Source organism: Falco rusticolus, chromosome 6 (genome assembly GCF_015220075.1).
Source record: "Falco rusticolus isolate bFalRus1 chromosome 6, bFalRus1.pri, whole genome shotgun sequence".
Lineage (NCBI taxonomy): Eukaryota > Metazoa > Chordata > Aves > Falconiformes > Falconidae > Falco > Falco rusticolus.
In genome coordinates this window covers 13,266,509-13,276,504 of record NC_051192.1, presented here as the reverse complement: position 1 = coordinate 13,276,504, position 9,996 = coordinate 13,266,509, and the positions used below count along the sequence as shown (strand labels likewise).

The 9,996-nt window shown below is 42.8% G+C and overlaps 1 protein-coding gene across 1 annotated transcript in view; it reads left to right on the top strand.

Moving 5' to 3' along the window:
- Window positions 1-591, top strand: part of LOC119150506 (adhesion G protein-coupled receptor F4-like) — a 5,503-nt gene extending 4,912 nt beyond the window's left edge. The window contains exons 6-7 of the mRNA XM_037393097.1: window positions 213-254; window positions 348-591. Coding sequence (XP_037248994.1) covers window positions 213-254; window positions 348-461 — 156 coding nt within the window. The 3' untranslated portion in view covers window positions 462-591. The remainder of the gene's footprint in view (window positions 1-212; window positions 255-347) is intronic.
- The last annotated feature ends 9,405 nt before the right edge of the window (window positions 592-9,996 follow it).

The following is a 9,996-nucleotide window of genomic DNA, read 5'->3' as shown; positions in this document are numbered from 1 at the left end:
CAGTTCTTAATGAGAATTAGCATGGGTTATATATCCATTCTTGACATTCCTGGAGAGCCCGTGTGAACTGGGCGGATAACAGCAATGAGCAAAAGGAGTTTATCCGAGTCATAGGTGATGAGATCTATCCTTAAGGAAGTGGTGTGTAGAAGCATTTAAGAACCATCCTGTGGTCATGCTGGTTTTGTTAACTGGTTTTGCAACTTTTTTAGGGATTCTTCATCCTGTTGTTTGGGACACTTCTGGACAGAAAGGTACTTGGGTCACTTCAGTACTTATTCTGGATTGTATGAACATTTTCTACGCTCTGAGAAACTGTTCCGTTTAATATTTTCTTAAATCTACAGACAAGAGAAGCCTTAAGGATGAGCTGCCTTTCATCAAAGAGGAAGTGTAGTCTAGCAAAGGTAAAGATCTATATAGATTGCTTTTTTTCCCCCCTTAGAGGCTTAATTTACTAACTTACCTTATTTGTATGAGGAAAGAATGGAACGAATCACTGAATCTTACCTGGTTTAACATTTTTCTAAGGCAAATGCTTGCTGAAGGAAATACAGTGTCCTGGTTTTGGCTGGGATGGAGTTAATTTTCCTCTTGGTGGTGCTGTGTTTTGGATTTGGTGTGGAAACAGTGTGGTCAGGGACTTTTTGGTTTCTCAGGCCTTGCTGGCGGGAGGGCTGGAGGGATGCAGAAAATTGGAAGGGAGCAGAGCCGGGACAGCTGACCCCAACTAGCCAAAGGGATATTCCATACCATGGGATGTCATGCTCAGTATATAAACTGGGCGGGTTGCCCAAGGCTGCCGATCGCTGCTCGGGGACTGTCTGGGCATCGCTCAGCAGGTGGTGAGCAACTGTACTGGGCATCACTAGTATTCTTTTCTCCCTTGCCTTTGAATTTCATTCCTCTCCCCTTCTCCCTTGTTTTCATTATAGCTTATTATTACTCTTTTGCTTTTATCTCAATTGTTACAACTGTTCTTACCTCAGCCCTCAAGTTTTACATCCCTTTCTGATTCTCCTCCCCACCTCCTTGTGTTGGGGGAAGTGAGCGAGCTGCTGCGCGGCACTTCGTTACTGTCTGGGGTTAAACCGCAACATACAGGTATCTGAAAAGGATGTTGAGGGTATTAAGCTTCTAGATATTAGAAGTGGCAATCCATAGACTTTTGACTGCTACATAACCTACTGCTGTTACAAAATTAAAAATGGTATTTTAATCTCATCTTTTCACCTGTAGATATCAAAGTCCTTTAGACAGAGATGCCAATGACCTTTTTCCCCAGCTGTAAAACACACCTAATTTAAGGTGACTAAGTAAGGAGCAGAATTAGGAGTCCAAAATCCCAATGTAATGACCTATTTGCCATCTATACAAAAATATGGATCCGTATGATGGCAGGGCTGCTTTTAGATATCAGAAGGTGGTTCTGCTTCCAGCTGGACATCAGTTCAGGATGGAAACCGCTCAGAGCCCAGCCGGTACATTTGGTGCTCATCAATGTTGGTTCTCAAAGAGCCTGAGGGTTTTTTTAAATATCAAGACAATTCATTAAAAGCCAGTGTTTAAACCTTAAGGAAACAGCTGTGTTTCAGCAGCTTCCTAGGAAAACGTAGGTGGAATTGAAGTGCTGACCTTGCTGAGTTAGTATTTCCTACCTCTGCTGGAAAAGTTTATCTGCTGTTTGTTAGATTTCCTTTGGTACCGAGGCTTTAATGCTTTCATGCTGTATTTATAAAAGGGAATCCCCTTTAGCTGTCTTGCAAGAATAGTCTGCAGTGCTCCTGCTGTCTGCCAAAAGAAACTATGTCAGTTCAGTTTGAACTTCAGGAAAATAAAGGTATTTCCTTGCTTTTCTCCAGTCTATATATCAGTCCTGATTCTAGTATTGAAAGCTATTCCTAGTTTTACAGATCCAGGATCCAAATAACAGTGAAGTTGTTGCACATCTTATCAAACTTCAGGTCAGGAGTGGAAGTTTGTAGGTTAAAATTCTCTCAAGTCACCACCAGTATAATATTCTGGAAACAATGGTAGAAATTTCACTAATCCCATGACCTGACAACACTTGCTAAAAGTATTAAGTGATCTCACTGGGCAAAATTTTACGTGGAAACCATGGCTGCCTGTGTCTACAAGCTTGGGTCAATGTGGCCACTCACCTGGGTGAAAGAGACCACATGAGTTTGACTTACAAGAGCTGGAAAAGTTTGTCACACCTGAAATGATTGTTAAAAAAAATAATAATAAAAAAAATTAAAACCTCTTGTTTCAGAGAGGTTTCAGAATGGGACTATCTGGGGGTTTAATGGCGATTGTGTAAAACACCTAGAAGGGTTATGCAGACTCTTGCTTCAGGTCCCCTGGTTGCTCCAGCCTCATAAAAACCCTTCTTCTGGATCAGATTTTAAGATGACCGTCTTGTGGTGTTTCTCACAGGATTTGAAGGCACCTCCTTTTTGAAATGGAACTTCCACCTACACGGATGACATATCTAATCTGACCTGCTGATTTCTTTTCCCTTAGTCCTAGCAATGGACGGTTGTCTTCAGTGAACCTGAGCAGCGAGAGGAAAAAGGAGCACTTTTTACACAGAAATCCTGGTTTGAGATGAGCCAAAGTGGCTGACCAGCTCAGAGCATGGACAGCACTGTCCTGAAGCACGACCACGGGAAACATCATGAAAACTAGAAGAGAAAAGGCTCTGAACCTGCTGTCAGGAGCAGGAAATCATCAGGGTTGCTGCAGCCCTTGGAGGAAACACACTGATACACCTTTCTCACCTTTATGAAAACTGCTGTGAGGAGAGTTTGTCCTCGTTTGCCATTTCAGTGCTTCAGTTTCTTTTATTATTTTTTTTTTATGTCAGTGCAATGAGGAGCCGTACAGCATGTGGAGCTGTTCTACAGTTATTTAATTTTTAATGTGATGTGGAAATATTGAGTGTTATTGAGCTGGTTTTGGCTATCTTTGATCAAAAGTGATTCTGTTAGGTGGCACTGTATTCATAATTTCCATTTGTCCTCCCAGACCGAGGGAGCATGTAACACTATTTCTGCCTTGCAGCTGTTCTCTCCATCTCGGTATTTGTCCATCTCGGTGCTTGTGTGTCAGAGGAATTGTACAAAGCACTGTTTCAGTTTGCCAGGATAGAAATTTCATTCTTTTTCCACCCTGCAAGACAATGACAAAGATAAACAAGAATGCAAATAATTCTGCAAATAATTAGTTTCCCTCTTTAGATGTGGCAAAGTAAGTTGTGAATATGCTTCAGTTTAATCACGTGGATGGAAAGCTCCCACGTCCCATGCGGTGTGCTAACGAAGGAAATGGTTTGTCCATGTGAGATGGGGTACTCGGCTTCATTAGAAAATCAGTCCTCGGTCTGAGAAATCCTTTTTTAATGCAAGCTTTGATAGAAATGTTATTCTCTCTTGTCAGGACACATCAATGTTTTCAAATGGAAATAAGGTTGAAATTTTGTCATTGTTTCTAATAAGCAGTCACTATTCTCTACCGAAAAAAGCAGATAAATGCCCTTTAATGTTAGCTGGTATTACTCAAGTCAGAAATCACTCATCCCCCTGTAGCTTCACATACGTTTGAAATACAGAAAATTTAATCAAAATAATACTGTTTAATGTCATCAACACCCCTTTACTGAAGAGGGAGAAAAATACCCTGGGAAATGAACTGAGGGGTGTGGGGCATGTGATGCGTACTATGGAAAAATCCAGAGCCAGATGACTCGGGGGGCGGGGGGGGGGGGTGTGGGGGAGGGCAGGGCTCTGGAGGGGGGATCTCGAGGGCAGAGCTCTGCTGGGCCATGACAGAGTTCTTGTCCCCAGGACTTTGTTGCTTCCTCATGCCTTCCTCTCCTATTTTCTTTCCTCATAGACTGTAGTTTTGCTACAAGAGACTATCCCCACTCACTTCATGCAGTGCATTTGCATGTTGGAGAGCTTTGATTAAACAGAGATAAAATTGGACTTACATGCTGCTGTAACATAAATTTAAAAAGACCATTGCCCCGAAGTCTGCTTCTTAGTGTCAAGCAGCATTTTCTGTGCTTCAGCTTCTCTCTCTCCTTGAAGCACTTAGAGGATTTTTTTTTTTCCTTTCCTTCCCTTTCCCCCACTTAATAAGTTAATGTATGTTGGACTTGTCTCTTAAACCTTTTTCAGCACCAGTAGCATCTCCTCCAAGTCCCTGCCTGGCCTTTTTCAATGTAGTATCAGAGCTACGTGCCTCTTACGCTTGAGGGTTTTATTTCATTTTGGTATTGTACACCTGATTTATGAATCTACTACTATATTTTAAAGAATAGTTCAAAGACTAGCACAGGATGTGTAGTGTCAGGTGGAGGTGTTGGCCAGTGTTCAGCACGTGTCCTTTGCAGATGTGAACCCTGTAGGGGTACCTCTGTCACCTCTGTAGGAAGGGGACCACATGCAGTTTGCAGCATGGAGAAAACAGCTGCTTTGCACCTGAATTTGCTGCAGTGTATTTAAAGACCTCCATTTTCCACCATTCTTCAGGATTACATTTAATTCAACTAGTGTTTGTTTGTTTTTACTGTTAACAGTGAAATTTTATTACTGAAATGATGTGGTTTTTCCCTCCTGGAAATTCAAAACAACCCTAGCATCTTACCCTTGTCTTGTGTGTGCACACATGTGCATGTTAAACCACAGTCCATTACAACTCTGAATTTATAGACAATCTCAGATGAGGCTTCCCATGTTATACACACCCCCTCCAAAATCCCAGGAAATTCAGCAGGAGTCTTGGCCAGGCAGTGGTGCTGTGAAAGGAATCTGTTTCATCTGCACTTTGCTGATAGAAGTATCTAAGCCGTTTATCAAAGGATGTTTGAAGCATGGGGCTTATTTTCAGCAGCTGGCACACAGCAAAGTGTTTCACCCTGGTTTTATGATCATTTAGGTATTTAAAAATAACTAGGGGCTTACAGAGAACCACTTGATGGTACAGGATGAGGATGAGCACTGAAGTTTTATTTTTAATACCCCAAAATTAAACTGACCAGGAGCATTTAATGAATAAATGTTTCTGAGAGGTGAAAGCTGTAGCTGCCCTCTGTGGGTTATGAACTGGTATTTTTTTAAATGTCATGGGCTGATGACCCAGATCTAGGTGCAGCTGGTGGGGGGGAACCACTAGAGTTCAAATTCTGCCAGTTTCCCAAAGTACCAGTTTAGCACAGCTTAATAATGTCCATGTTGAGTGGATCAGGTGGGCCCCTTGACGTGCAGGAGCTTGTTTTGGAGCTGTTCCGCCCTCCCTGCCAAAGTGGTCAGATTTGAGAACCCCAAGTGCTCTTCTTCACACGGTGACACAATTAATGGGATAACCCATTTTTTTTCCATCGGCTTTACAGCATTGGTTGGGTGGCCAAGCACAGAGATGTCAGAACTCCTTGGCCCAGCAGATGAAATTTGAATTTTCTTGTGTTTTGATGTCAGCCTTGACAAGTTCTTGGGTAGAACATTAGTTTATCTCAAATACCTCAAGTTTTATGTTGCATTTCCAGAGCCAGCAACATTGTCCCTTGTTTTCTATCTGTCAGAGGCATCTCCTTCAGGGCTGGTGAATTGAGAGGAAAGTGCCAAACCAGTAGAGTCTCGCAGGCTGTTAACAAGGTGGCTGGGCTGCTCCATGAAATGTGCTGCTGGTAGATGCCCACCTGCACCACGAGGCTCGGCACTGCTAGCTCCAGGTGTGCTTCCAGCCTGCTGCCCGTGGCTCCAAGAACCAGTGGGTGCTTGGCGTGGTCCTTCGCAAAGGTGTTGTGTGGCTGCTTTCTAACTAACTCTGCGCTACAAACCAGCCTTTTTTTATTTTCACTTTCCCAAGCAGGCATAATCAATATCAAATGCCATTGGAGTTATATGTAATTTGAACTTTCCTGTTTTCGATGTAATCAAATCTTTCTATGGTTTTGCTCTGAATGCTGTAGTAAGAAGTGTTTTCCTTGAACCACCTTCATCTGGGTGTAACAGAGACACCTTGCTAATGGGGTAAAGTTTGTAAACCTCCTTACATACAGTCTACGCTTCAGGTCAAATGTGGTTGGGCACTTGTGTCTCTTCAGGCCCCTCAGGTTCCCGTTGTACCTGAAACCCAGCTTGACTTAAGTTACGCACAGAGGCTGGTTCCAGCTTTGGGAGAAGGTGCGTGCCTCTTCTGATTTTACAGAAATAGTTAATCTGCCACCAGTTACTGCAGCCACGTGCTAAGGTCGTTCTTTTTCACAACTGGAAAAAGTCATCTTAGGTCAATTTATCTACTTAACTGCAGCCAGTAAATGGATTTGCACTTTTATTTGCTCAGCAGTACGAAACTTGAAAAGCCCAGTGCTCTCTTGCTTGCTTAAGCATCAGTGTTTAATTATAGCTCTGCAACCCACATGAAAGACAGAAGTTTATCCTTTGGGTACTCTTGTTTCAGGCTCAGACCAGTAATAAATCATCTGTTTGGGCTATTTGAAGATTGTGTTGAACAACAGATTGATTAGAAAGATCATTCCGCCCCTTGGGGAGCACAAGTCGAGTTTTACGATTTACTACTTATTTATGCTGCAGGGTCTCTGGTGCAGGAGTGGGCAGACTATTACCATTACTGGGTTATTGGAAGATCGAGCTGTGTCTAACTTGAATGTGACTGGCTTTAAATACCCTTCCTTGAGAAGCATAAATGAATAGTAGAGCAAGTCTTTTGAGAAGCAATGAGTTTTCCTTTCTCTGCTGTTGCTAAACCGGGCTTTCAGTAAACACTGACTCTGGGAGCTGTACAGTGGTGTGAAGGCAATTCTCCAGCCTGTGAAACAGTCCCTTCTGGCCTTGACACGCGATAGCTATCACAGGCCTTTCTTTCCATTGCAGTATTGTTACCAGTAGCCAAATGTGAATTTCTATTACTAGAGGTGGCCATCCCCAGGCAGAGCTCTCTGTTTTGGCTGGCTCTTTGATGGAAGTTGTAAGGAAAAGGAAGGTGAAGTAATTGGATCAGTATACTTGTATCAGTGCCAACATTTTTAATAATATAAAAAAATATACAGGGTTTTTAATAAACTCTGCTGTGTATTAGTAGTATCTTTGGTCCCCATCCTTGCTGTTACGGTGTTTTTCTTCCAGAAATACTCCATTGATGTCAGTAGTTAGTCCTGACTTCTTGTGGTATGAGAGAGCAGAACTGGATTTAGGGTACCACTCGCCTGCTTAAATTGTGTCAGATCCATCACAGTCCTCTGTGCCGTTCTGGGTGATCGCTGTTTCTACAGTAAAGGCTTCACTTTTTCTGAATAGTGACAGTTACTCATGCAGCCTTTGCTTCTGTCATGGTGTAGTTGAAAATCTCCCGTGCTGCTGAGATGGTTGGCTTGGGAGCTCTGGGGCAGCCTGGATTTCTTGCTTAGCTTCTGTGTTATTACAAAATATTATCTTAATCTCTACTCACTACAGAGAGCTCCATGTATTAATCTTGCCAGCTGGAGAGGTACAGCAGAAATCCTCTCGTTACCTCCTGTACTGCAAGTATTGGTGCCGCTGGGCATAGCAAGAATAGGGCGGTAGAACAGAGGATTTTGACCTTTTATCAATAAGCTGTAAAGCTGCTAGAGTAAATGTGTGTCAGGATCTGCCAAAAGATCTATTGAAAGCAAGATTTAAAGGCAGACTTAGGCGTGTGCTGATTCGTAGTAAAATTCCCATTGACTTTGAAACAAACTGCCAAGCCATAAGTGTCTTGAAAATGCCTGCTTTTGGGAGAAGGTTCAGACAATCTTTTTTTAAGCTTTTATTTTTTAGGCCACAAGAAACTGTTGATATTAAAAAGAGCCGCCTTCTCTTGGAGCTGTTCAAACCACCTTTCAGCCTTTTTCTGGGCAAACCAGATAGATTGAGCTGTCTTCTTCCTTTCAGAAGAGGAGTTGTAGTATTGAAATTGTATTGATTTCCATTTTTGCTAGCAGACAGAAGAATAAACGTAGTACACAGATGCACCCTTCAGGTTACAAGCTGTGTTAAACTAATAGGAAAATGGGTCTTCTTCCTGTAATGAATGTGTGTGAAAAGCCACAGGAAAAAAGGAGAGTTGAGACAAAAATTTTGGTTATGGAAACTTAAGCCACAAATACAGGAGTGAAATTCATAAAAAAAAAATAATAACGGTTGACATCTGAAACAGGTGCAAGACAACTCAATTGCAATGTTGGCAAAGAAAAAAAGCTATAAATCTTTAGGGTTTTTGACCTAAATGGGAGGCTTTGTGCTTCAGCAACCAGCCCTGGAAACCCCATCTGGGACCTGCTGTGGTAGCCAGACTAGCTGGACACAGGGGTTTGGCCATCAGGCTGCTTCAAGAGAGCAGGTGCTGTTGTGCAGCTCGGTGTTGTGTTGTGTGGCTCCTCTTGGGCTGGCCAGCTCGAGGTTGCACCAGACCCATTTCATGGTGAGGCCCACGTAGGCTGTAATGGTGCAAAAAGAGGTGGGAGCATGCTGTGGGGCAGAGGTGGGAAGTCCGCTAGCTGGAACTCGCATGGAGACCTTTCTGTGGGGAAGCTTTGTCCCAAGGCATTTGGGATGTCTGGGGGTTCAGCGTGTGGTGATGGGAGATGGCAGATGCCTGAAACTGAAAGCAAAGGGTGATGCAGAAGTTGACGAGATGTCCACAGATTGCTGTCTGAGGTAATGTGGAGCTCTGCAGCTGCTTAGCAGCAGCAGAATGCAGCTTCTGTGTAGGACACACTACTATGAAGAGTTTACGAGGAATAAGCATGCAAATTGGGGTGCTCCTGATGAATGCATGATGCTTTTATTTCTTTTCCTTGCCCCCCCTCCCCCACTTAAAGGAATGCTTCCCTTTTTGTTGGTCACCATCCTAAATTACTTGAATTATAGAGCTGTATAATAGCTGGCATGTGTTGCTGATCACTTGAGCTACTACAACATTCTTAAAAATAAATGCTCTTTATGGAAATGGAACTTAGAGCCAGAGGGGAGAAAAGAGATGGGCTGAGCGAGACACACTGTTGTTGCTTCCAGCTTTTCCATGAACACTAGTTTGCAGAGAGGTGAAAAAATGTGAAGAAAAGCTGTGTACGTCAGATAAGCATGACTCTCAGCTGAAACATGCCTAAAATATAATTGTTCTGATGATGGAATAAACACCCCTCTCTGGAGATCAGCTGAACTGCTGTCAGTCAGTCCTAAATTCTCCCAGTGTGTAAATTTTCTTGGGGAACCTCAAAAAGTGAGGGGGACGTATGCCTGAATCCTGATTTTCTAAAATCAGTTTGGATAATAGCATCCAAGAATAGCTTTAGGGCTGGCATCCTCTATTGAGATGATGCATGGTGAGTCTGAGTGCGTAATTTAACTCTGGGTGTACTGGAGATGGGCATCAGCCCCAAAGCAGAAATGGTCACAGGCTGAAAACTCTGTCTGCTCTTCGGGGGGTGGGGTGAGGGAATAAAAAAGTCTGCCATGGGGAAGGTCCGATCCAGGTTTGCGGGCTCAGCCCTGCTGTGTTAACACCCTGGTCAGGGTACAGCTGATCAGAAAGACACCAAAACGTTTTACCGATGGTGTGTTGGTCACATCAGGCCGAGTGTAATCAGGACTGGGACAATCCACAGCTCATACTAAACACATTCAGAATCTTAATGCTTTAATTAAAATCACTTTTGGTAGTAAGGTGTTAAAACTTTTAAATGCAGACCTACCTAAATGTTTTTTACAAGGACTTACGTATGGTTCTATTTTTAACTCTGTTAAATAGCATGTGGGGTTTTTTTTATATTAGTGAAAGTTTTCAATAACTTGATTTTCCTAAAAGTTGACCCATCCAGTCATTTATGTGGATGTTTACTTATGGCATTAGGACTATAACCTTGGATTTTATTTCTTGAAGGTCTCCACACCAGCTGCTGAATCTCTGACCTTGGTTAACTTCTGCCTTGGTAAAATGGCGTGACAC